This window comes from Haliaeetus leucocephalus, unplaced genomic scaffold (assembly GCF_000737465.1).
Source record: "Haliaeetus leucocephalus isolate CR32 unplaced genomic scaffold, Haliaeetus_leucocephalus-4.0 Scaffold802, whole genome shotgun sequence".
Classification (NCBI taxonomy): Eukaryota; Metazoa; Chordata; class Aves; order Accipitriformes; family Accipitridae; genus Haliaeetus; species Haliaeetus leucocephalus.
This window is the reverse complement of record NW_010973238.1, coordinates 215,348-242,879: the sequence shown is the minus strand read 5'-3', so window position 1 is coordinate 242,879 and position 27,532 is coordinate 215,348. Positions and strand designations below refer to the sequence as shown.

Below are 27,532 nucleotides of genomic sequence, written 5' to 3'. Positions count from 1 at the left end.
AAAGAGATTTAGTCTGAACTGAGACAAGGAAAGGAGTCAAGCTAGATTATATTTTAAAGCACTCACGATCTTTTTGGTGTCCTTCCTCATCCAGGTAGATATTAGTTTTCATGTTCCAGATGAATTGGTGAGCCAAGAGCTGGGATTTGGCAGCTGCCCACAGGATGTATTCTCTAACGTAACCCATCTGCAACCATATCCAGTCCAGTAAGGATCAAAGATCATTACAACTCTAGCAGACTCGATACTACTGCTTCTAACAGCTGTTCTTCAAACTCGAAAATATTTAATGGATGGAAAGAAGACCTCTGCAATCTCATTCACATCGCTAAAAAGACCTTTGAAGAATGACAGTGTATTTTAACAGAAAGTGAACTGACTAAACTGTTTTCAGCTTTATTACTGACCTATTCCATTATTCTAATCAACCTTCTTCCCAATTCTGTGCCATTTTCTATCTGTTTTATTTGGATTTCAAATCTCTTTGAACTTACGGCATCTCCCAGTATGTGTACAAAGCACAGTGTAATAGAGACATTGGTCTTGCTTGGCATCACTAAATGCTCCTGTAATACCAGAAATCTAGACCAGAAATCAGTGTCATATGGACTGCACATTTTGGTAGCAAGAACTGCACATGCTGTCACAGTTCCACAGAAATTCTAGAAAGTAAGAACAAACCTACAAAAGAAGTTGAAGTGTACAAGGGAATCCTACTCATTCCAGAAGCTGCATTCCCTTTCCTCTACTTGCAGCTACTTCTGTAGTCTGTAGGTATTTCTACGTTTGACTGATATTAACAGACAAGATGTCTGATGTTCATGCTCTGCATGGCAGAGGATACTTAAATCTATGCAAAGTTCTCAAAGAATAAATAAATACAGTCACCTACACTACTGGCTGGGGATGTCTTCACCTGAAAATAATACACTGACCAGAGTTCACACACCTTGTGGGCAGGTAACAATGACCTCACATTAATGAACTCTGAACTTGGTCGTCAAGCTTTACTTCCGGCTTCTGCAAGATGAAGCTAAAATGCGATTTCACATACATGATGAAGCACAAGACATCCCTAGATGTCTTCTCTGATTAACTCCACAGCAAAATGATTAAGGATAGTGATTTAATTTCATTACTCTTGTCTCATGCAGACCTTCAAAAGCTTTATTCAGACAGAGTCCTCATCTGGGGTTTCCCATAATAAAATCTCTTTCCTGACAGATGAGCTACACAGCCTCTGGTTTCACAAGTTTACCTGTTCATAAAAGAGGTGAATCTAAAGCCAGCCAGCCTCTAGAGACAATCATTTTTCTTCTATGTATTGGAGATATAGGACAATAACAAGCAACATTAGTTTAAGCTTAAATTTTGTCTGATTTGCAGTTTTAAGTCTAAAAGCTACTTTAAAAATCTGTTTTGTTCATATGTAGCTGTTTCATATCCTCACCTTGTCATACCGAAGTGCCTGCACAATCTGTGGAATGTAGAATAAAATGGCATCCTGAAAGAGAAAAGACGGCAGGTTTTTTATTGTTATTGTTTTAGTAGTTGGAAGGGGAGACAGGTCACATGCACAAAGAAAAGCTCTCTTTAGTTAGGTGATGAGCAAAATACCACTGCCTCTGTATTTTAAACTATATATATGCCACCTCCTCAGATCAAAGTATTTTTCTATCCACTTACTCCCTTCAGAAATATCACTAATAATCATGTATTTTACAATCCTAATACAAGTCTGACAAGTGTTAAAAATCCAGCCTTCTGCTGCTTTAGAAGAAACACCTTTCCACTGAGAAAAGATTTGAAAGGAACAATTTGAGAAGAGCAGCCTGAAGAATTCAGCTTAGTGTGATTTATGACAAAAATGTTGCAAGTACATGAGCCAGTATTATGTGGGACAATCAACTTTAAATTTTCACCCCAATATATTCACATTCTGCAATGTGGTGTGCCCATTTAGCATACACGTCTCTCCACGGTACTAAAATAAAGCCTGTGGCCACTATGACTAAGGCCATAAATTTACTGGGGGAGTTAAGGCTCTCTTGAAACTCATCTTACCGGAGGAAAAGATCGCAGGACTTTAACCCCATATTGAGCTGTTAGAGGATGAGGTGGATACATGCTTGAAAAATAGGAAAGGCCAGTTGGTGGATCTGTTGGTGCCCAGCACAGAACGTGGCTGAGCTCAGGTGCATCAGCATCAATTGTATGCCAGGTAACCAGGTACTGAAAAAGCAGGTCAGACACATTAGGAGTTTATAGCACCCAATAATGTCTGTGTAACACATATCAGATAATAATGCTATAATCTAGCTTCCTATAGCAGGGGAAGTGAAACATGCTACATTTTATTTTACAAAACCACAGCTATTTTATCTAAAGCATTTTTTTTCCATGGAAATCTAACTATTGGAATCGCTTCACCTCCCAGATCACCAGATGAAGTTAGTGAAGTCAAGTTACTAAAAGCACAATACAGGAGTTCTAGCATAGGGAGAAAGAAGAAAGGATGAGCCCTTTTGAGTCAAAGAAGGTTCAGTTTTCCTGTCATCTATTTTACAGGTGATGTACAGAATGCAGCTCTGACAAGACTGTCCCTCACATGACTAGAGTGCTTCACTGCAGATCAGCCTGAGTCTCCTCCATTTTAAGAGGCTTGGCCTCTTGACACACAGAACGGGTTAAGCTTGAAATAATTTCAGCAGCAGTCACCAGTGGTCTTTTTACATATTAAGCAAAAGGAACAGAAATGGTAGCTGTGCTGCAAGTGATGAGTTTTGAGACATTTTGTGTACGGCGAGAATATACCCAAGAGCAAGATGTACCATTAGCTAACTAGCCACCTACTCATGACTGTGATTCTTGCCTCAGCACCCTATTTCCACAGCTGTTCTGTCATTCTCTCCTACAGAGTTATGGTTAGCACTAGAACATACACTGTGTTAAATAAAGACTGTATTTTCCAATATATCTGCATGAACAGGCATACTGGGGCCCTGTAACAGTATAAATATTCACAGGTACCTTTATTGCTTCAGGAACATCACTAACAGCTCCTGGGTCCAACCGAACCAGACGGGTCACTTCTGTTCCAATAGCTTCAGTGTTCTTAAATCTAAGTATAACCAGGAATTCAGTAACATTGTCAGAAAATTTTGACAGCCCTTTCTATTTAAGTGAAGACGAGGACAGCAAAAGGCAGAAAAATATATGCTTAATAAACAAATAGTCCAACCATGATATAATGCACACTGAGGGACCAATATGCTGTCAAAAGAGGATTCAGGAACAACTGGTCCTCATCCAATGCTTTTGTATAAACCACTAGTATGTTAGCCCACTATCGGATTCTTGGCTGAAATATACTGTTTGGGATTCTACAGAAACCAGTGTGCAGAACTCTACTTGGCAAAAACTATCACTGTTGTAAGGGGGAAAGAATTTCCTCTCCCTTCCAGAGCCAACTACGCTAATTCTCCTGTAATTCTTATTAAAGTGCAAGCCAATATATAGCTAGAACACTTCATTCAAAGATACTTTTAGCACTGTTTAAATGCTATGGCTGCTAAAGGGTTAAATGCTATTAAAACCCAAACATGTTTTTTTCTGAACAAAACATATCTAAGTGTTAGCGAAGAATGGGTGGCAGGAAAGGAAGGTGGACTCCACTAGAGCCTGATCCAAATGAGTCTATTAAGTAATCTAGTTCTTTTCATTTCAAAGGTCTCAACCAGCTGTGAAAGTATGCAAGGGGTCTGTAAACAGGAACAAGTGCCATCAGTACTTACAGTGTAAGTACTTGCTCAACTTCTAAGGCAGCAGGAATTACATCAGTTCTTTTTTTTGAAGTATCTCACCTGGTGGGCAGCTGTACAGCAAGATGAGGAGAAATGCTCCAAGCCAGATTTACATTATCCTTCCATTGCTTCTCACTAAGACTAATATACTTAGACCTCCAGTTTGCTACACTGCTCTCTCCGGTTTGATCCAACTCTAGCTCAGGGGAAGACAGTGGGTTGTACCATGTGATTAAGCGTTCAATCTCAGTAGCCTGAGGGAAACAGAAAAAAAATAATGGGCTTTCTGGAAGAAGAATCACTCCCAACTTCATACTTTAGTGTATGCATCCTGCAACAACAACAGGGTCTTAGAAATTCATGCAGTCTCCCCATTCTTCTGATGACCCACCAGCAATGAGAGCAGTAATGTTCTTCGTTTCATGTAGTACTTGTGTAGCTGCGTACCTCTGTTAGTCTTCTTAGACATTCCTTCAGAAAAGGACAAAATGTTTTCAGTGGCTTTTGTTCAGTATGTTAAATGGTGCTTTCAAACTGTCTACATCTGGCAACATTAACACTTAAGAACTGAATAACCATAGGACACTTGTAAATTTAGATCAGAGTGACTTCAGAAAGTCAGCATTGCAGCTACTCATTGTACAGTTGTTCTCTGAACATATGAAGTACAACAGGCTACAGGGATATCAATTTAGCCAGTATTGCATTCACTTTAGAAACATGACAGCCTACTAAAAAGAAAGAGCACATAATTTACAACTGTACAAAAACACAGCCGACAATCTAATGTCACTCTGCTGCTCCCAAAAAGCACTAGGGGCATGTTTTCACAAACAAAGCAATTTCCTTACAGGATTTCAATAAATCTTGACCTCCAGACTTATTTCTTCTGTGCTACGGAACTGAACATTCTACCAAAAAACCCAAGGAATTTCAAAACTTTGCTGCTTGCTACCAGTGAGACTTTTTCCGCCCCCTCTCCAAAGTTTGGTACTGATAATTAAACACCCTGCCAGAAGAACAAGAGCCCAATATTAAAGGTAAAATTGACTTTAAGCAATATCTGCATATAAAATATGCTGTCAAGATGGCTGCAATGAGCTGGTTACAATCAAAAAGATACCTGATTTTTTAGATATGGTTGACATGCCACTGGATAAAGGGTAAGTATTTATCCATCCTTGTGTAGCCTGTTGCCGAGACCCAACATTGATATCCAGGTTGCTCCTGGTGTCTTGATTATCTAACAACGAAAGCACAGGTCTGACATAGAATCCAATCAAAGAAATGACAGGCTTTTGAAATGGCATATAAAGGAACTCACCAGGCGGCACGAGTTGGCTGGCTGTAAGATACTTCTTGTCTGAGAACATCGCTGTCCAAAACTTGATCAATATGCTAATATCCTCACGAAGTCTCTTTTCACCTTGTGTAGGGAACTTTGAGGGACAGCTTAAAGAAATCACAGAAATAATGTGAAGTTGAATGTATTAGAAAAAAACAAAACCCCCACAAATCTAATCAAGTCATATTTCTTATTCTGACCAGAATCTACAAGGATGAGACTACACATCACTACATTTTATCCTCATTGCTTTATTTTGCCTGACTGAAGAGTACAAACTTCCTATTATAACTGAAAATTAAGCAGCAGTCTGTCAGCATCTTGGATTCATCTGAAATTTAATATTATGACTGACTGACCTCCTCACATTCAGGCACTTCTATCAATTGTACTGTTTCCTGTTGTGCCCATGTCAAACATTGAAATCATCAGATTCAGTATGGGTATAATTTCAAAACAGTGAAACTATATTTCAGCCACAAACTCTGTAACAGCAATTCTTTATATTTTATAAATCTAGGTACAGTTTTGAGCATTGAATAAACTCCAAAATAAGGAAAGAAAGAACAGAAACATTCCTGAAGGTACTACTTTATAAACCACACATAAAAACTAGAACTTACATCTAAACCTCTTTGAGATGGTTTATGAACTACAGAAAAGCACAAGGAAAAGAAAAGTTTCTGCTAAAATGGGTGAAAAAGGAAAGGAAGAAGTTAAATCACTAGAAGAGAAAGACAGCTGCTGCTTTGAAGTATCATGGAAGGTTCAGGAAATCACACAGACACTTTCAGTGAGTAGTTGCAAACAAAAAAGTACCTGAAATAATCAAAGGCAGTTGAATAAATCTTTTCTCTCAAAACGTTTCGAATAGTTGCATTTGGAACCACATCAGCATGCAGCAAAGACAACCCCAGAGTCAGTAACCTAATAAGCAAAATAGTTGGAGAATGAAAATTTTGTCATTCCCAAAATGGTGACCAATGCAACACCATACAAGCCACAGCTACAGCTGTAACTCCATTCAATTCATTGAAAAGTGACTGTTTCGGAGCTCTTGGCAAACTCTTCTCATTATCATTAGTCTGGTCCTAAAGCTGTGACTGCTGAACCATAGAAAGTTGAATCCTTCGAGTCACAAAAGTGAAAACAATTGGTGGAGCAAAATTATCCCCAACTGATACATTGACTGGATCCATGATGCTGGCAATTCACTATATGAAATTATCCCATTAAGTTTTCTGAAGCACCAAAAATTACTTTCAAGCTAAAGTTAGCTACTTCCACTTTGAAAACAGAGCTTAGACTCTACATCATTCCAGGCTTTTAGAGGAATTTTCACCACTTGAAGCCAAGGACAAGCTATACATTCAGTGTTTAGGTTTTTTTCTCCCACCCCTCTATAACCTTATTTCTTCCACCAAAGGAAAAAACCAAAACTACTCACTTAAATCGGGGTCCAATTGCCGCCACATGCCGATTCAAACTGCCTTTCGCCCCTCCGATGTTCAATGAAAGAGACCGCTGGAGCAGGCTGGAGAAAATCTCTATTTGGTCAGAACTGCAGTATTTGGCTATTTCAAACCTCTGCACCAAAAACTGAGAAAGAGAGAAAGACATGCCATACTTCCTTTGCCTTTTTTTATCTCAACCCCCCCCCCCAGTCTTTTCTGTTTCAAACATCTTTCTCCCCTTCAATTATTATGCTCATCCTAAAAGAGCGTGTCTCCCGGCTTTGAGGCAGAAGGACTACCATCATGACTCTACTCCCTTCCTGAATTGTGAGAACAAATAGTGCAGAGTAGCTTAATCACAGCATCACTGCAACACCGCCATAACGTGGGATGTTCAGAAGAAATACACACCTCTATCCAGATGTAATGTGGAGTCACCTCTGGCGGACAAGGCCTTGGCTGGCTCTCTTCTGAGGCTGCTAATGGATCTGCTTCTTTCTGCTCAGCAGAAAACAGGCCAACTTTCTGCTCCACTGTCATTTGCCAGGCTCCTGCCATTTCCCGCATGAACTGCAAAAAGGAAGATACGTGTTTCTTGTTTCAAAAGCATCTTCTTACATGGAAAGCACAATGCTTCTCCACAGCACACACAAGAATCTAATACATCAATTAAAATTCACTGCAACGTTAACGGAGAGGCAGAGACAGGTCTACACATCCCACCTGAAATAAAATGTTTCTTTGACATCCTAAATTACAAAGGGAAGAAAGACTCCTCCAGAAGTTCAGCTAGTAACAGAAAGACTAAGGGCAACAGCAGACAAGCACTGTATTTTACTGAGGAGACTGAACTGTTAGATCAGCTGGTGCCGTCCATCCTCATGCTCTACTGACGGTTACTGCCTCCAACACCAGGACAGCAGAGACAGGCATATGCCAGGTTCTCATGTACTGCAGGACACAGTTTGGCCCATGAGCACATTCAGCTGACAAAGCAAGCACACAACATAAAGATGGCACATAACTCTCTTTTGCTGAACCTGCTCTAAGTAGCAGCATCCTCTGGTAGAAAGGAGGCCCAGCAACCAAGGGCGCTTATCCAATCTCCTCAACAAGATACAAAGAAATTCCCCAGAAGTGCAAGGAAAAAAATGGAGCTGATGCTTAAGAAGTTAAACACTGAAATGTGCATGTAAACTGATCTACGTAAATTTAGACTGATGATATCTCCAGCAAGTGAAACACTTAGTGCTCAACAACAGGAGCAATTACCAGAGGCAGCTTTCTCAGCTGTGTGGGGGCTGTAACGACACCACACTGAGTTGCTTTATTACTATTAGATTCATCCCCACCTCACAAAATACAGCCGGTCTAGCCTATTACAGGATTAGGACACTTGCAAGCCTATTTTTTTTATGCCAGGGTGTAATGCCAGATACCAGAGGCTCTGACTGATGCACAGGGACATCGATTTCTATTTGTTTTAAAACACTATTCTATAAATTGTGGTAGTTCAGAACCTGATTCATAAGCTGCTCAGGCATCTCAGCAGCAAAGTAAATCACACAGCTGAGATCCTAACAGATTTACTTCACTGTATCATTCCTGCTGCTGAGAAAGATCTGCTTCCCACAGTTCACTTTGTGAGGGTGCTCAGACTTCCAACAATACATGAACAGAGACTACCTGGCAGGCTAAAGTGATTAACAATGCGTTTAACATCCTTACTTGACACAGATTCACAATAGCTGTGAATCCCTCAAGATTTTCTCTCTTCCCCCTTGCAGGGACAGAGAAAGAGTTGTTAAATAGCTTCCTACCGGCACTTCAATTCCATTCTTGGCAGCAAGCAGCCACTCCCAGCAAGCAATTGCTGTTTCCATGCCATGTTCATTGAACATTCGCAAGGGTCCCCAACACAGATGATGAAGGAGCTGGGGATCACAGTCTGAAAACAAACATTCACTCAGATTTCTCCAACAGAATAAATAAATGCTTTTCACATCAGCATGAAATTGGCATGCACAGTATGTAATAATCAATTCCTAATAAATAGCTTCTAGTTTAAGAAGGCCCCAATATAAGCCTAATTGAAAAAACTCAAAACACAGTTTTGCTTCAAGTTGATGCATGCTGGGTTTGTATATGGATAGTTTCTGTAGTTTATTACTCTTTGCATTCACAGCCAGAAAGCAGAACTCCATTTGTTTTTCAATACCTTTGCTGCTTATTAGCAGTGCAGTCAACTTAAACATAGCCTGGGTGTAGAATTCAGTGTGGCCCAATTCAAGAGCATCATTCAGCTCTTTAACCATCAGTTTATTCAGGTCAGATGTTCGTCCTGTAGCATTTGAGAACTGAATCATTCCAGAAACCTGTAAAATACAAGGGGTTTTTCAACAGACAACAGTGTTTGTAGGAGTCTAGTTTGGTATTGGTCATGTGCTGATTAAGGAACTCCACAAACAGAGACATCTTTTGTTACTGCTTAGCTAAATCTTTAGCTTTATCTACAATCTAAGAACGTTCTGCAAGACCTACAGTAAATGATCTGTTTAATAACGTAGGAAAATTATACCCTTTATCTTGAAGGTGCTTAAAATAACATAGAACCATACAATAGTTTAGGTTGGAAGGGACGTCATCCCCTGAAAAGCCTTGCCAGAGCTCGTGGACACTCCACACTCACAAGAAATCCTGTACTTACCTCTCCTGCATAGCGGTTGCGCAGGTTAAGAGAAGCCATGAAGTTGGAGTAGTCCTTCTTCACACAAGTTGGTCTTTCAGTTAGCTGGGTTGCCTATGACCAGACCACATCTATCTGTTTATACTGCTCATATCCAACCACTTGTCTTTTTTTCTATTTATACATTCACAGATGTTTTAAGTTTAGTTTTCTTTATGCTAATAAACAGAATAGTATCATGACTATTAGGTATAACAGTACCCAGACTGACAAAAATGAAATAAGGAACGTGTGCATTAATTCCATGTATACAGTTTGAAATATATATGTATTTGTATATACTTTTTGAAAGAGCAAAAAAAGCATAAAAAGGGTAGAATCTCTGGGACTGCTGCTCCCTTTTCGTGAACAGGTAAGGAAGAAGATAGAAGAGTTGATGTGATCTTGGTTCTGCTCTCTCCCTGCAACAGCTTGTTGAACTGACAGTATGCAGAGAGAGTATTTTGCTCCTGTCTTTAAGAACTGTACTAGTAATCCAGGTTTCCCTTTGCAGAAGCACTCAGGAATTTGTCACTCAGAGGCTTCTCCTCAAAAACAAACAAAAAAAAAATTCCTTATACTGTAAAATGAATTTTTTATATTGAGGATTTAATACTAAAATACAAGGCCAGCAAAACCATCAAAAATTCAACACTCATGCAATGCTTTGCTTCAGTACTGCTAATGGCTAGCTTGACTCAGCAATGGATAAACTTTTGAGAACTATTCTTATTACATCTTGGATATAAAATTTGCCTACTATCATCTTTGCATTAGCAATGTCCAGTCCATAGACTAAAGCAGGAGGAAAAACAAACTGCTAGCAATCTGAAAGAGCTTTTGTCACTTGGTTGACATGCAGGAGGGCCCTAATAAAAACACATACTGTTAACTTATTAAGAAAATGACAAAGCTGTTTCTCTTATTACCTTTCCAGTTGTAAAGTTTCTACTTTCTTCCAGCATAGTCTTTACTATATCAAGATTTTTCACCTTGTCCCTTTTGGGAACTATGTGACTACGCTCCTGAGTCCTGGGAGTTCTTTATTGTAATTACGTTTAGTGACTAGCACTGTCTAGAAGGATGACTGTAACAGAGAACCAAAAGGAAATCCTACTAAAGCTGGGTTTGGAGGCAGTTTCAGAGCTGCTGCTAGAAAAAAAGCTGGCTGATGATACAACAGATTATACTGGATGTTTCTCCAGGAGATCAGAAATTATAACAACAAATGAGAAAAAATGAATTGTAAAAAACTATATATAACTGCATGAAATGGTCAATGCAAAAGCATGTTTTGAGTGAACCTATATAAAACTCAGAGCAAATGGGTGTCACCCAACACTCACCTACACTACTATTCTAGAAAGCAGCTCATTTCAGTCTTACACAAAGATATTACTTTCAAATCATTCAAAATAATCTATAGAAATCTCTTAAACAGCATTAGATACAGTTTTATTTTCTTGCTTGTTACCATCTTACTTTTCAGTATTTTACAGAACATGATTGGAAGATACCTTGATTTGAGATGGAAAGAAATAAGGTGTCTTTCTGAGTAACGTTCAAGTGCTATGACAAAGGCGATTTAGAAAATCTGTATTATGTGGCTACACTGAATGTTATAAAATTAACATGATAGCTATACACATGCACAAACAAACAAACAAGAATTGTGCCCAATACTCACGCCCAGGGTGGTATTCTGTCTGTTGTAGCCTGCGAAGTGCAAAACACTTTCTGTAGCCATAGCCAGTCCTGTGTGCTGGGACAAACCTGATACCCAGTTCTGATGTTTGTTTAGGTACTCCTGACAACAAACAAACAAACAAACAAAACCAAAAAGCATTTGTTGGAAAACTACTGTGTTTTTCAAAACAAGGCAGCTCATAAGCAAGTGTTGCATCACTGCAGACTACCAGAAAACTGACACACATACTTAATAATAAATAGACTGTCTCTACTCCCTTTTAGGCATTGCTCCTCTGGCAATAAGAAACTCTGAATGTCCTCCTAAATATGCTAAGAGTAAGACTTGTTCCATTTTGTAAAAGGATAAAGTGATCAAGATAGATACTTGAAGGCTGATGTCTTCTTTAAAAAGAATCACTTTTCACAAAGAGAACCTTACAGAAGGAAATGCTTTGGACTCCATGGAAGAAGGGAATATAGTTATCCTTTTACGTAAGGATAGAATCCCTTGAGTTTTTTTTAGGGAAGGAAGTATAAACTTCAGGTAGAGTTGCAGTGTCCAAGATCTTTGCCAGGCATTGGAACAGGCTGCCCAGAGAAGTGGTGGAGTCACCATCCCTGGACGTGTTCAAAAAACACATAGACGTGGCACTTCAGGACATGGTTTAGTGGGCACGGTGGTGTTGGGTTGATGGTTGGACTCGATGATCTTAAAGGTCTTTTCCAACCTAAATGATTGTATGATCTTGAGCCTCCCCAGAAATTCTGTTATCAGCACTAAGTTAGACACCTCTAGGCAGAATACTAGTCTAACCTGGACTATGCAGTTTCTTCAACTACTCACCAGGGATTAACAGAGACCTGCATTTTACTACAGCGATGCTTTTTGTTTACATAAAAGGTATTGTATGTATTTTATTAGTACATCATAAATAGTCTTTTTTAATCTTTGCTTGTGGTCTTGTGACTGCTTTCTACTGAACTCTGCCACATGTAAGCGTTTACTACGCCCACGCTCAAATTGAAGTCTGTAGTTTACAATGGTCTCATATATTAGCAGTGTTCCTTTGTATTTAAAAAAAAACCCAAAACATAAAGACAGAAAAAGACATCCTCCCAAGAGGGAAACAAGAAACAAGTTTTACATCCCAATCATACATTTCGGTCCAGCTGATATTTTCTGCTAATGCACCAGTATTAAACAAACTTTGCTAGGCAGATGATTCTACTACACCAAATTCTGACCTCTGAAGTAAATCCAGGATGATCAACTGTTTACAAACCTGTTATTTTCAAGATACTCAGGTTTAGACTACATCAAAAGTCACATCAGATCAAAAATTCTAATTATTCTCTGCCAATGCTGTAAAGGAAAACTTAGAGCAACAGAAAAATTTAAAATGATGCTTGGATAGTCTGAAAAAAAATAAAAAACACCACGTAATTTAATTCTCATTTTGAAGATGTGCAAAGATCAAATTCTTTCACAGAAGCAGGCTCATTACCTGTAGATGAGATTTTGTAACTGAGGGAGCCCATTTCATTGCTTCTTGCAGAATCATCCCACAGCGTGCAGCAAAATCCTTGACTATACTCTAGAATCAGAAAGCATCAATACAATCAGTAAAATACAGGATATTTAACAAAAGGCACTGCTTTTAATAGTCTAATAAGTAACATCGGGAGCAAGGCAGGTTGCAGCAACACGATAGTTAAGATTTTCTGTAACAATTAAATGTACCCTTGGTAAGCAAAGAACTGTCATGCTTCGAGTAAAAAAAAAATAGTACGATTCAGAAAAACATAAATACCAAATTTCATATTGTATTAGAAAAACCTTACCTAGGGAAGTATTTTTAAGAAAGGACAATTCAGTGTAGCTCACTAATTCATCTCCTTGGCATAAAAAAATCAGGCATTATTTTGTTGTTTGATAAATCAAGGAGGACCACCTACCTCTCTGGCTTCATGTGTGTCAGGGACAGTTATTCTATATGGAGCATCAGGAATGTCATAGTATGGTTGGTCCTTATGAATGTCCTAAACAAAAACAATTATCAATTCTCAGTAAGATAAAATTCATCATCAGTTAACTTGAACACTACAGGTAACAGTCTCCTCAAACAAGAAGTCTGATTTACCAAACCTTTTTGCTAATACTTGCTCTCAAAGTCAATCTGAACAGTTCTAAGAAATGTTTTTTATTCCAGTTTGGTTTTCAGTATAAATAATTTTAAAAATCCAAAGCCCTCTCCTCAACATTAAGTACAAAAATAAAACTCTATAAAGCATTTCCACCTTAAAAAAATACGAATATGTAATAAATCCAAGGAATAGGGATACACATACACAGACTGGAAAGAATATAATCTGACAACCATAATTCATAAAAAAAACACAAACTAAAAAAAAACCACCACCAAACTTCTATTTCAAATGAGACAGTTTAACAGTTACAACCCACAATGGGTAATCCTGTGTTTTACTCTTGATGCTAAATTTTACTTTCTGAACTACATTTGACAAAAAAATCTCTAGCACTAGTTTTGCTACCTATGAAACAGGGGTGCAAATGCACTCCTTACTTTGCAGAACTAATTTTAAGGTTTTTATCAATCTTAGTGATGATAGCAAAAACAAATTAAGAACTCAAATAAGCATCACATAAATGCAAAACAAAGCAAAAAATTCAGTTCTACTAAAGAAACATGGAAATAGACATTTTATTTCCCTAATAGCATCACTAAAAAAAGGAACTTACTGCACTAAGAGACAGTGACAGTGTCTGCAGAATATCTAGCATAGTCTTCAGCACAGTTCCACTCCACAGCAAGTGAGGAAATCTAGAGCAAGACAGGATTCAGAAACATAATAACCATGGATAGCCGAAGAAGGAAATTATTTTATCAAGAAATGGAGCTGCTCAAAGAGCTAGCTATATACATCACTAGGTAAGCTCATACTCAACATAAGTCACAAAGCTTGCCATGGCTCACAACAGCCTCGCTCAATACAGAGTCAAAAGCTCTCCAAAAGCAAGCTAAGGAGAGCTACTTCATAGGAATTGAGATTGCATTTATTTCACGGCCACTTTGGTTTGCTCCATCCATGGGAATAATAAGCAGACACAGACATTTTAAGCAGGGGTTTCAGAGGCCAGGTCAAAAAAAACTACTGAATGTTATTTTTCAAGGAGATGCTTCAGCAGAAGTACCAGCCAAGAAATCCACTTGACTGTTGTCATCAATTGCATAAGTAATGACTAAGCAATGTGAAAAGAGAACAGAAAATGAAATCTACACTCACTTATCTACCAGACCAGATAAGTATTTGTCTGCAACTCTCCTGATCCTCTTGTGAATGTGGTTAAAATTCACCAGCAAGAACTGAGCATGTCTCTCCAGCTCTTCTTCGTTCTCCTTAGTTTTAGGCTAAAAAGCATACCAAAGAGAAGAATGAAGCTCTTAAGGAAAAAGACAGGCACACTTTTATAAACCAAAATGAAAATATTTATACAAACTTAAAATTTTAGTTTCCATGTAACCTACTTTATCAGCCATCATTGTCAGGAAAGCTTCAAACACCTTATCAGCAACAGCTATCACACACTGCATCATGCCTGAGGAATTGAGAGAAGTGACAGGTTTGATTATCAGAATTATGTTTGCTTTATAAACTATGTTTAACAGTTAAAAAGTGTTTATGTTTACTCAGCCAACACTGCACCAAGCTGTTTCAAAACAAAACCAGCATTCTTGGCAAGAATAAAGCAACAGCAATCTAGTGAACATGATTAATTTTGTTATACAGTTGCTTGATTTGTTTTAGTTTTGCATGCCTGGAGATAACTTCCTAGTATCTCAAGCTGCAAGATAACCTAGACAGGTAATCTTACCAGATTTGTCTTTTTGAATTGCTTTATCCTCAAAATAGCAAAACATGACTTGGAACCGATCTTGGTCAGTTGAACGCAACACCCTAGGAAAAGAAGAGTTTTGTGGGTTGGGTTGTTTTGGGGTTTTGTTTTAGTGTTTTTTTTCCTTTTTCTTTTAAACATCCTCAACACAAATCCATGTACTTTAATGTCACAGTACACAACACACACATATGGTAATTGTTCATTTCATGAATTTTAAGTCTCTAGTAAGTGTGATATTGCTATTTGTTTCTACATTGAACTAACAGGGCTTGGATCATAAAATGCTGGTTTGTCACTAATTTTCACACCTCAGGAGTGGGAAACCTTATGATGATGCACTTACACAATCACCACAAACATATAAACACAGTACAATCTTTGGCATTTCTATAGGCTTTGCATTTGTTGAATTTGCATATGATAGAAATATCACTTATTAAAAAAATTGTTTCTAAAATACAGCCCAGATGTTTCTGGAAATGATTCTCCTTGTTGTCAGTTATTATCAAAGTAAAAATGCGATTGAGAAGTTTCTTCCTACTTTCCTCACTGCTAGACCTCCACCTCAGCTTTCAGCTACACACTTCTTTGAATAGCAGTAATAAAAACACTTTTAAAGGGGGGAAAAAAAAAAAAAAAAGTCTTTCTCAGCTCCTACTTGCCTATTCTATGAGATTAGTGTAATGTGTCTACACTGTCCTTCAGAGGTGCAAGCACAAGACTGTGCAGAGGATACTTTATGCTTGCAAGACATTCTTTTAAAGAACCCTTTTGTCCACCTTCTATTAGTCCTTATACAGAGAAGATCCCATTTTTGGGGCCCTACTATATTATTCCATCCTTTTTATCTACCCCAGAGGCATTTTTGCACAGACGAATTCCCAGTCTTGAAACCTTCAAGAGAACTAATGTGACTCAAAACACTGATTCTCATTTATCTTAGTGTCTGGCAATTCTGACTTGAACATACGCTGGTTTTTTTTTTTTAATTCATCAGTGAAAAAAGTATATATATACCTCATATACTCTAGGCGGTAAACAGAAAGGAGATAGGTAGACATGGCAAAGTCCAACTTATTGATCAACGCTGACACTTCTGGAGGAGGATCCAAGAGATTTATTATGGTACTCCGCAATTCATTTAATTCAGCCTAGAGATGAATACATGAAGTTATCTGAAGTGGGAGTACTATGTTAGTTTGTGTTCTGAAAACATTTGCTTTCGGCTATTACTTTTTAACCTTTGCAAACAATATGCCAGGATGTCTTTGTCTGCAGACTAAAGACCAACCTGCTCTGACTCAGCAAGCCACGATTCTTCAAATACAGAATTAAATACTGGAGTCAAGCTCCCTGCTGAAATAACTGCTAGTTTCCATGCAGTCATACCAATGAAGAAATACAGTTCCTACACTAAATGCATGTAATTTTGATCAACATCAACCTTGCCCAGCTTCTTAAACTTCATGGGTCTTGCTGTCACAGATGCCACAGAACTAAATATCTAGGCACAATGCAGATTTCTGTATTATTTGGGAGCCAAAGACATTTCATAAGCTGCAACTCTTCAACCCACTTCACGCTGCTACCACAGAGTCCTCAGGTAAAATCTATCCTGCAAACACCAGGGAGAGAGAAGTATCCCATTACCAAGCCAGCAGATAAAAAGGGAAAAAGCTCACTTAACATGTCTTTGAACATTTCTTTGAAAGACTGTGTTGTTTCCTTCCAAAGTTTGTTGTGTTGTTTTTTTAAACACTGCAAGTTTTGTCTGTCTGATACAAAATGGATAAAAAAAAACTATTAAAAGGCTTCCATCTCCATGAAGACTTGGTTTCTACACCTAATCAAAATAGTGTAGCTACCACCCTGAACACTTGTAATAACACTCAATAAAACTAAACGCAAGTCACTTATGTACACTGTTGTCATATTTTTCACTAAAAGGAGGCAGGTTGAATGGGTATTGTGCTATTTCAATAAACCATGGTTACTATATCATTTAACACTGACAGACATTATGGAAGGTGATAATAGAAGAAATTAATTCTTACAGAGGTCACAGTATCATTCTTCATGGCAGAATTGTACTGAAGAACAGATCGAAGTGGTTCTTTGCTAGGAAATGTGAGTAAGGGAGACTTGGTGGCAATTTCACACACACCTTCATACCATTCTTCTGGCCAGAGACCTGCAGCACAAGTATAAAGAGGAAGGTGGGGTGAGGGAGAAAAACAGTATTAGGATTCACAAAGTTAACTAGCATTATCAAGCTTTGTAATACTTCCTAGGGCCAATTTTTCATGCACTTAAGCACAAAAACACTCACCACAGGTGATCCACGTTCCAAACATAGTAAACACGTTTAGGTAATTCCAAGTGAAATTTCTCAATGGGTAAGAAGTTTCTACTTGATTATTGTTGTACCCCATGTGTCTGATCTTCCATTTCGGGAACTTAGCTATCAAAACTCATACCTAACTAAGGCTAACTGCTGTATTAGCTTAGAAAAAGAAAACCTAGGTACAAGAACAAGTTGTACTGTCCTCAATCTCACAGCAAAACAGAGCAAAGATGTAAAGAAATCCTACCAGAGAACTGACATGTAAGCTGTTTGCTTTGTAATGTCTTTATGCCTCTAATTCTATTTCAGCCTACAGTGAACAGTTTTCAGTTACACTTAGATTCAACAAGAGTTTAAATGTGAGCAGCAATGTTGCGCTCTCAGAATTTATACTACCTGATCCTTCCACAGCAAATCCCATCAGCACTGAATACAACCAGAAATCACGGAAGAGCTTTTGCAACCTCGGCTTGGCCTCCTTGATGGGTGGCAAGCGTCTAGTGAGCTACCAAAGAAATAAAAATTAACATTAGAAAATGGTGGCAGCTACAACAACTTAATTCCATGCTAAGGAATCAATTCACATACCTTCTTTACTATGATTTATGAAGGTGATATCCTTTGTCACCTATAAAAACTACTATTACATTACTATTGTTATACTGAAGAAAATTAGATCTTGTTAGAATATCTGAAATGCTAACATTTGAGATGCCTGAAGTAAGAATTTCCTTTGTTTTACACAGGAATTAATACCATGCTGATATGTATTTTCTTCAGAGGTTACTGTAATATTAGCATACTATCAACTGCAGAGAGGAAGAGACCACATGGTCCTTTAAATTGTGTTGAAGACAATGCCATGCCCCTTTGCTTCAGTGCAAAGGAACTCAAAACCAAATAAATATTAGTCAAACATACTTCTGGTTGCTATTGTTTATTGGCTTTGTGGAAATACATTGAGGCACCAATTGGGGATCTTTCATTGTTTGCACCCACGCACACAATGACATCAGTCCTGGAGAATTTACTATCTAAACAAGCAAGTAAAAGAGCATTATTTTCAACACATTTATTAAAATTCTCTGCTACTTTTTGCACAAACAGCTGCTACCACTAGAGGAGCACAGTTTATATTCCCAGCCAGCATGAAACACAATTTTAGATAAATTTATGTAACAAAGCTCATCATGTGTTATCTTAAAAAGTGTTAGAAGCACAGGCAGTGTTTAAAAAGTGAAAGAAATGGCTCATTAAACTGTGAGCTTTAACCAATATGACTCTGTACTATTATTGTAAACTTTATTAAGAAAATGCTAGATTCTAACCTAGCTTGAAGAAGTTTTCTCTAACTGTACAATAATTCCCTTGAGGTAAGACAGCCAGCAGTATTTCAGTGAAACCTTATATAAAGCTTACTTTGGATACATTTGTAAATTATGAGGCAGATTGTTCCTTTAAAAAAAAAAAGAAAGAAAAAATCCCTTTATTATAGTAAAATTAATCTGCGTTTAAGCTGGTAAATGGCACTATGGTAAAAAGTTGCTTGTGCAACGCAAATGTTTGCACCAATATAACACTGACTGAAGAAGGATGACCATCACAACCACAGCAGTCTCAATCATATTTGCAGTAATATGCCCCCTCATTTCAGCACAAAATAGCAGCAACATGGCTTTTACTAGTCATTAACAGTCAAGTTTATGTGCATGCTTGACTTTCAAACTTTACATACACGCCAATTTTTGCTCAAAGATCTTCCTCAAAAGTGAACAAGTACCTGCAAAGCCATAAAAGTAGTTCAACAAACAACATACAATTCAGCAGAGATCACTAAGCAAGGGAGGGATTTTGGCTGACGAAGTAAGTTTAGCAGTGTTTGGTTTAGAGAATGTTTACTTTGGGAGATACACAAAAAACTAGCGTCAAAGTTCAGATTTAAACCCTGCCATTCCCCTTACTTGAGCTATTCAACACATCCTTTCCGTACAGTGGCTTAAAGGTAAGCTTCATTTACATCTTCTGTTATTTTAGGTTGATCTGACCAAAGACATATATACTGCAGAGTGGGGGAATGTTTTGCTTAAGTGCAGCTAAGCAATAATTGAACATCGGTGAAGACGAGAATGTAAAGTTGGGAACTACAGACAGCAAATTCTTCTATGCCAAAAGCAGAAAACATTTATCAATGGTTCCTGGACAGAGTACCTCAGCCCTAAGGGCCTGACTTCTGGGGGCGGGGAAAAAAAGTCATGAATTTATGAAGAAACAATAAGAAAAAGTGACTCAAGTTGTTAAGTCACAATATAAAAACCATTTTAAAAGCACCTTCTGTGGATCCTTCCTTGTTGCAAAAGAATTCATTTTCTGTATGGGATAATCACCTTTAATGCTTTTAGGATTTCAGTTCAGGGGGAGAGTTTCAAAAATTAAACAGTTAGTTCAGTTACTTCAGTCCTGCTACAACATGTCTGAAAATATCTTCCTTCAAGCACTGGTTTTATTCACAGATGTACAGGTATGTATACCTACATATTTTACTTCTCCAGAACAGCTCTTTGGACTACTTGCTAATTTAAAAAAACATTCTAATCAACATCATAGTAACATTTTTATTTTAACAGTGCAGTCCCACTAATGGTATTTAGCACAAATGCACATCTTTCTCCAGGTTTGTTGCCAAATCCCTAGATCTCCCTTATTCCATCAAATTTCAGCTTTGCTCTTCCAAAAACACTCTCATAAAACTCCATTTTTTTGTTGTAGCTACAGATTGTCTGTTTTTCAAATTCTTCAGTACATCTCAGCCTTCTGGTATGCTGCTTCAGTGGATGCCTAGTCCCTCCTCCTACCAAGCTCAAATCTTCAAACTTATCTTCATGTCATATTTTTAGCATATGCTAGTAACACAGTTAGTACACATTTTAAGTGCTACGGATTTATAAATAAGGAGCCCCGCATATTTTAGGTAATGTGTCTGTTACTGCTGAAACATGCCAATAATGACAACTTCCATGGGAGGAGGAGGTCAATCAATTCTTTGGCAGGCTGGAGGCATTATGTAAGCAAAACTGATTACCAGTAAAACAGATATCCATCTAATTAAGCTCTGTTCCACTAAAAAAACCTGCTGTTGAATAAGGTAACTATAGACCTTCTGCTGTGGCAGAATTCAGCGTGGACCTAAAATTAGGGAATAGATAACTAAAATTCAATTACCCTATGCTCTCTCAGCTGTGTTATGTTGTCTTCCAGGTTTTGACCTGTCAGAATGAAGTTCCTATTTCATTTGCTTGCCCTTGCTCTCATCATAACCTCCACATTTTGTGGAGTCAAGGACTTCACTGAGCATTTTGAAAGCCTTAAAGACGCACAGCCACATGAAAATGAGACCTATGATATGCCAAACTTACCACCAGAGTTCCACAGAGAAAACACTATCACTAATGACTTGATTCCTGAAGAGGAGGAGGAAGAGGACTATCTAGATCTCGACAAGATACTGGGTGAAGATGACTACAGTGATATTATTGATGCTGGCCCATACATGATTTCTGAAATTCAGCAAGGAAATATTCTTGAACTATTCCAAGGCAAAACCAGAATCCAGCGCCTCAATATCCTCAATGCAAACTTTGGCTTCAACCTTTACCGCAGTGTGGCAGACAAAGCCAACTCTTCAGATAACATTCTCATGGCTCCTGTTGGCATTTCCACTGCAATGGCTATGATTTCTCTGGGTCTAAAGGGTCAAACTCAGCAGGAAGTATTATCTGTTCTTGGCTTTCAAGACTTCGTTAACGCCAGCACCAAATATGAGCTCATGACTGTTCATAATCTCTTCCGCAAACTCACTCATCGGCTATTCAGGCGCAATTTTGGTTATACACTGAGGTCTGTCAATGATCTTTACATTCAGAAGGACTTTTCTATTCTGAATGATTTCAGAAACAATATGAAGACATACTACTTTGCTGATGCCCAACCAGCCGATTTTTCAGATCCCAACTTCATAACTAAAACCAATGAACGCATCTTGAAGCTGACCAAAGGATTAATAAAGGAAGCTCTTGTGAATGTAAACCCTACAACGCTAATGATGATTCTTAACTGTCTTTACTTTAAAGGTAAGAATCTGTTATTTCAATCTTAGCAATGGATTTTCTCAGTTCGCAATTCACTTCACTTGCATACTTCGTTAGAAATCCCAGACTGAACTTAAATCTAGTTTACAGTTCAAAAAAGCCTATCAACTCCCTCATTAAGAAGAATGTCTATTATTAGCCCATTTTCACGTTTCTGTAGCACACTGACATTCAAGTCATGCCCTGAAGTTAGTGGGTATTGTATAAATACAGCAAATACTTCTTACATCCAAAACCTTATAGTCTAAAAGTGAGACTAAAAAAGCAACATATGAATGCAGAATAGCCTCAGAAAGCATAAGCTTTGCAGGAGTCTCAGATGGTGAGGTTATTAATTCATGTGCAAGTTATTAGTCACATTCAGTCCTGCTTCAAGTTATCGGCTTCATTGAAATGGTACAGGTTGATTTCAGTTAAAACACTTAACATTTGTGAAGTATTCAGGATTCATAGGAATGACTATAAACTATTTCAGCTTAAAGTATGTATATTTTTATATGATCAGGTTTTTTTTATATGATCAGAGCATGATTCTTGTCAACAAGCCTATACAGGGGACTGAAGAGAATAAGAAAACCAGTATTCTTCTACAGCTAAAAACAAATGCATTCACCACTTGCAATACTTCATTCAGTATGAACTGTCTGCTGATATGGGCTACTACATGTATTACTATAGGCTGAACAGTTAAAGAAGCTTGAAGTAAAGACTGTACAATAATACTTATTTATAAATCCTTATTTTCAATTTCTTTACACTTAAACTAAGAGCCTGTGGTGAGATTTTCAACATTAGTTATCTGTCTCAGGTTGAAAGTTTGATAATTTTTCAACAAAATTGTAAAATGGTATTAAATGAGCAAGAGGTGGGAGGTGCCAATGAAAGAGGGACTAAGGAAAAAAAAAGGAAATCTGTAACTGAGTGTTTAAGATTAAAATCATATGAAGGTGACTTAAAACACTGGTAAGGAAAGACAAATTAGCACAAAAGAATATCAGTGTTTGTAAGTACAATGTACTCCTTTCCATAACTTATAAAGGAATTTCTTTTTCCCAACTATGTCTCTGCTTCCAGGAAACAAATGCTCAAGGGCTCTCTTATACCTGCCTTCTCAGCATTTGATTATAGGAACTTATGGGAACACCATTCCTATAAGTTTATTAAATGTACCTTTTCCCACTCACTTGCAAGGTGTTCCTTCCTTGCATAATGCCACTTGCCTCTTCAAAAGATCTGAAGCAGTCATTAGCATAAGATCCAAATAAACCCCTATTCTGAAATATGATCCCAAAGGGACTTACTTGTGTCCTTAAGTACATCTCTGATTATCATATCATATCATATATTAAATACATGGCTTTACTGTCCATTAGACCATCCTAAGAGAAGGATTATGCAAAGTAAAACAGATACATAATTTTTTCACAGTTTGGTCAAATTTAAAATACCTTTTTGTTTTACTCTGAAATTATTAAAGACTTTTGCTACCTCAAAATAACAAAAACACCAACAAAAATGCAATAGCTCTTGAGTCATCACGAACAAAAAGACTTTTGGCTTTTTCTTCTCGCCATGGAGTCCTGTTAGGCCAAATTGCCTTGGTGCTGTCTGCTGAAGGCTGTAATTTCTAACACTTAAAACCAAAAAAACCAATTCTATATTGCTGTATTCCATTCTTTCATCTTACAGTGACAGTCTCCTGGTAATTCCATTTTGAGTGGAACCGAACATTTAAAAAGCAAGTTCTGCTCCTGCTTTCCTAGTTTCCCCATGAGTCCTTCTGGACATGCTAGTTTTTGTCCACATCTTTCTATTTACAATATTTACACTGTCTGTACCATTGCAGACAAGCTCTGTTAAGCCCTCAGAGCTAAGAAACCTATGAGTAGTCTCAGCTACACAGAAATGCTCAGTACAAGTGATACTGGGTAATGGGATACTTGCCAAACACCATGAAGTCTCAAGCTCCTTTTATATTAAATACTATCAAGAAAGTATTGGAAACTCTTCACATTGGTAAGAAGCAAGTCTTCTCTGGTATAGGTGTCCAGTCTACCTCCAACTGAGATCTACCCTCCATTCTGCAGAGGTCTGAACAGTCATTTATGAGCTTCCTATCAAGTAGGAGCTGGTTATTTTAGCCATGGTAGATCATGGCAGCTTTTGATAACTGACAAATTTTGACAAATCCAAAACGGCTCCTATGAGATTCTAGTCACGAATGCAAGAAAGAAGTCAATCATGGAGACAACTTCTGCCACCACAGATGGATCTAAAAGACATCTTGGTGGGAAGATTCAAACCAGGAAGTCACAAAAGTCAAAGTGGCAACTGCTTTCAGCTGACCCCAGAAGACCACATGCCTCCTGCTGGAGAACAGTATTTTACTCCAAGACAAAGACATCTGCAAAAGTGAAGTCAAGAAAAAAGTTCTCCAGCCCCTCTCTTTTACTAGGAAGAGCTGATAAATGTCTCCCTCAGGTGATCACAGTGCTGCTGAAGCTCCCCTGACCCACCGCAGCTTTGTGTCTTTAGCTAGCTAGAGTCCTATACCTGTGAATTCTGCTCCCTGAAGAACAGACAGATGTTAGTTTTTCCTGAGAAGTGAGACAATTTGTTTGGGAATAGCATAATCCATTTTATATCCCATTGTCTTCAGAATATTAACCACAGTCTGATCACTTCTCAAACTGCTCCCCATCAGCCCAACATACTGAGAAACTATTAGAATGAAAGTTGGACTTAAGGCTTTTTTTCTTACTTCACAGTCAATTTGGCAAAGTCAGATTAAGGATCTCAGCATCACTTGCAACCTTTTACAAAAAAAGTTACCGATTAAGGTTAAATTTGTAGTCTCCACACAGTTACAGCCACGCTCCCCAGCTACTTGCTTGCCAACAGTGACCTAAAATCCAGAGTTTTAACAGGAAATACCAGTAACCCTATTTCCACTATAAAATCCTAGCTTTGTCTGCTTGTTAAGAGCCTCAGTTCTGACAACAGATCAGTAGGAACACCACTTTAAAAAAGCACCTTCTTTTACACAGTCGATAAATATTTGGGGTACCCAAACAATCTTCACTTAGAAAGATTCAAACCCTGATGGCAAAGCTTTCAGGGCTGCAAAATATGTTGAGCTGTATTCTTTGGGCATAAACCTGTCAGATGACAGGTTCACATAGGTGTGCTGAAATCCCATCAAACTGGGTCATAAAATTAAGCAGTCAACACCCAAACTCTTCAGGATGTCTTATGACAGAAAGTTAAATGGCTTGAATGGACTAAGTCAAGGTAATACCTTCAGCATAATATCTTTTATGCAAAATGAAAACAGTCATTACTTAGTTTGGCATTTCTGATGCTTGAAACAGTCTGGTTTCAAGTATCAGATCTCTCCAAAAACACAACTGTCAGTTGTTTCGCTAGGTGCAAACCCTGTCAAATATTTTCCATCTGTTTGAACTTTGTAATTTCTAGGCTCCTTGTGGAAAAAAATAGTACACACCAAGCCCTTTCAAATTTCCAGTTTGTTTACCTGCCTTTGTAATTCAGAACATTCAAATCAGACAAATGTTAAGTTAGAAAGAAAGCCAGGAATTTTGAAGTCACTTTAAAACTTGTCTTCTTATTCAGGCTTAATTGAAATCAACAATCTACTACAGTAATTCCCAATTCACGTGAGTTAAAACTTAATGTAAACTGTTATTCTGGGAATATTTTATTAAACAAGGATCTTGGGTTTTTTTGTTTATCTGTCTTCTGCATTGTATTAACAGGAACTTGGGAGAATAAGTTTCCAGTGGAAATGACCACAAAGAGAAGTTTCCGACTGAATGAGAAGCAAACAATAAAGGTTCCTATGATGCAGACTAAAGGGAACTTCCTAGCTGCTGCAGACCCTGAGCTAGACTGCAGTGCGATCCAGCTCCCGTTCGTGGGGAACATCAGCATGCTGATTGTACTTCCACACAAACTCTCTGGCATGAAAGCCCTAGAAAAGCAGATAACACCTCACGTGGTGGAAAAATGGCAGAAGAGCATGACAAACAGGTATCTGCCAAAAAGTACATCTTGCTAAAGTCTTAATGTATTTTCTTGATGAGATTGGCAAGGGTAAGTAAAGAGCACAGAAGATAACATATGATATTTTGATTAAAAACATTAAACCTAAACAAAAACCCCCAAAAGATGGATTTACTGAATCAGAAATAAGGACCAGTGATATCTCAAAATTTAAATGCTGTCAAGAAATCAAGGATGATTGAGGTGGAAAATTCTAATGGGAGTTCCAAGAATCCTTTCTATTAAGTAGTTAATGTTGTAGATTTAAAGAAAAAGTTATTACTGATAAAGTTTACAATGAGGAGGAAAAACAGGAGTATGATAACAACAGGCTATTTATGCAGAGTAATGTCAATCATATGGAAAGCAGCCTACGTTCATTTCAGCACTATGCATTTCAACATATCTGTTGTGTAAAGGGACACATTCAGTAATCAACAAGGGACATCACCATTACGGGACAGAATAAAAATCAGACAGCCTCTCTTGTGCAAGATGACAGACAAGGTGATATCTGTCTTCAGACTTGATAAAAAGATAAAAAGAACTGATTTGATGTGCTATTCAGGAAGCCAACCTATTTCTATTGTATACATTAAATGACAAACCTCCAGTTTAGTACTCCAGAAAATCTGACAGTTCAACTTTTATTACAAGCATATCCAACCATGTACTGAACTGCTCAAGGCTACGTATCTTACACACACAAATAATGTAAATCATCGTTAACTGAAATATTAAATTACAAACTAACAGTTTTGGGAGGGGAATTAATTTTTTAAAACACAGTTTAAAAGTAATGATGCCCAAGTTTTGAAAGTAAAAGGACAGTAAACAGTCCTGTATATTTCTGTGTCCTGCTTGCTGAAGACAGCAAAAAAACCCAAACCACAACAGATATGTAAAGCAAAGGAGTCATGCAAATATGTATCTCCTTAATGATTTCTCATTTTTGTTTTTATTTTTACTAGAACAAGAGAAGTGGTTCTGCCTAAATTTAAGCTGGAGAAGAGTTATAACTTGATTGGTTATCTGAGATCCATGGGAATAGAAGAACTATTCAATGAAAAAGGCGACTACTCTGGTATATCAGATGAGAAAGTCACCATTGACAGGGTATTTACTCCTCTTTTCATTTCCTTTCTGATTAAACTATATCACCTGAAAACATCGCAACACAGTAAAAATAATTCACAGTAAGTTAAAATAATACTTTTTCTCATCTTTCTTAGAGGACATAGGGATATGGGTTTCTCTGCATGTCCTTGACTATTCATATAATGAGGAACATGTTTAATCAGACGTCAAAGGCACTGAAAACATTGTGGTCAGTCAGGAACAGGCTTATTCCCAAACCAAAACCAAAGGATTGCTGCCACATAGGAGTTACCAGCAAGAGCGTCACAAGGGAGCCATGTGCAGGACATGGAGAGGGGGAAGGCTGCGAGCATATCATTTGAGTACTTACAAGATCCTCAATTTCTTTTTTGTTTGTTTTCCTTTTTTTGTTTGTTTAAACAGTTCAATCATCAAGGCACGATAACTGTGAATGAGGAAGGCACAGAGGCTGGAGCAATAACCAACGTTGGGTTCATGCCTCTTTCTACTCAGATTCGCTTTATTGTCGACCGCCCCTTTTTGTTTCTGATCTATGAACATCGTACCAGTTGCCTCCTGTTCATGGGTAGAGTTGTCAACCCAGCCAAGTCTTAAAAGCAGGGAAGACCTTCAACAGGCTGTTACACATGGGCTATATAATTACACATTAATATACCAGTATCGTACAGGAATTTTTATTGTCATAGTAGCTAACACAAAAGCCACTGGTATCACAAGAAAATACATTATCTACAGGTAGTTTCACATGAATGGACTCATAGCAGTAGATAATTTGACTGCAATTTAAAATGGTTAGTGGCATGTATCGATACAAGTGTATTAAAAAAAATAAATCACAAAGTAACTTACATGTGTTCTACTTCAGTGTATAAAATGTAACCAATAAAATATTTAGACTATCTGGATTCTTGAAGTTTAGCTCTAAAT

General features: G+C 37.7%; 2 protein-coding genes across 2 annotated transcripts in view; one reads left to right on the top strand and one right to left on the bottom strand.

The window, feature by feature from the left end:
- PI4KA (phosphatidylinositol 4-kinase, catalytic, alpha) overlaps nucleotides 1-27,532 on the bottom strand; it is a 61,392-nt gene that overhangs the window by 11,855 nt on the left and 22,005 nt on the right. Inside the window, exons 19-42 of the mRNA XM_010581614.1 lie at nucleotides 17,676-17,784; nucleotides 16,990-17,126; nucleotides 15,953-16,086; nucleotides 14,912-14,994; nucleotides 14,565-14,635; nucleotides 14,323-14,447; nucleotides 13,778-13,859; nucleotides 12,973-13,056; nucleotides 12,522-12,611; nucleotides 11,015-11,134; nucleotides 9,310-9,402; nucleotides 8,821-8,977; nucleotides 8,423-8,550; nucleotides 7,014-7,172; nucleotides 6,596-6,747; nucleotides 5,968-6,075; nucleotides 5,128-5,255; nucleotides 4,927-5,046; nucleotides 4,195-4,274; nucleotides 3,864-4,057; nucleotides 3,031-3,121; nucleotides 2,065-2,232; nucleotides 1,451-1,504; nucleotides 67-187 (exon numbers count right to left, since the gene is read on the bottom strand). Of these exons, the coding sequence (XP_010579916.1) occupies nucleotides 67-187; nucleotides 1,451-1,504; nucleotides 2,065-2,232; nucleotides 3,031-3,121; nucleotides 3,864-4,057; nucleotides 4,195-4,274; nucleotides 4,927-5,046; nucleotides 5,128-5,255; nucleotides 5,968-6,075; nucleotides 6,596-6,747; nucleotides 7,014-7,172; nucleotides 8,423-8,550; nucleotides 8,821-8,977; nucleotides 9,310-9,402; nucleotides 11,015-11,134; nucleotides 12,522-12,611; nucleotides 12,973-13,056; nucleotides 13,778-13,859; nucleotides 14,323-14,447; nucleotides 14,565-14,635; nucleotides 14,912-14,994; nucleotides 15,953-16,086; nucleotides 16,990-17,126; nucleotides 17,676-17,784 (2,788 nt within the window). The remainder of the gene's footprint in view (nucleotides 1-66; nucleotides 188-1,450; nucleotides 1,505-2,064; nucleotides 2,233-3,030; nucleotides 3,122-3,863; nucleotides 4,058-4,194; nucleotides 4,275-4,926; nucleotides 5,047-5,127; nucleotides 5,256-5,967; nucleotides 6,076-6,595; nucleotides 6,748-7,013; nucleotides 7,173-8,422; nucleotides 8,551-8,820; nucleotides 8,978-9,309; nucleotides 9,403-11,014; nucleotides 11,135-12,521; nucleotides 12,612-12,972; nucleotides 13,057-13,777; nucleotides 13,860-14,322; nucleotides 14,448-14,564; nucleotides 14,636-14,911; nucleotides 14,995-15,952; nucleotides 16,087-16,989; nucleotides 17,127-17,675; nucleotides 17,785-27,532) is intronic.
- On the top strand, nucleotides 19,235-27,510 carry SERPIND1 (serpin peptidase inhibitor, clade D (heparin cofactor), member 1). The gene is made up of 5 exons (XM_010581612.1): nucleotides 19,235-19,281; nucleotides 20,535-21,406; nucleotides 25,201-25,474; nucleotides 26,458-26,602; nucleotides 27,008-27,510. The coding sequence occupies exons 2-5, from the start codon at nucleotides 20,551-20,553 to the stop codon at nucleotides 27,197-27,199; spliced, it is 1,467 nt and encodes a 488-aa protein (XP_010579914.1). The 5' UTR covers nucleotides 19,235-19,281; nucleotides 20,535-20,550; the 3' UTR covers nucleotides 27,200-27,510.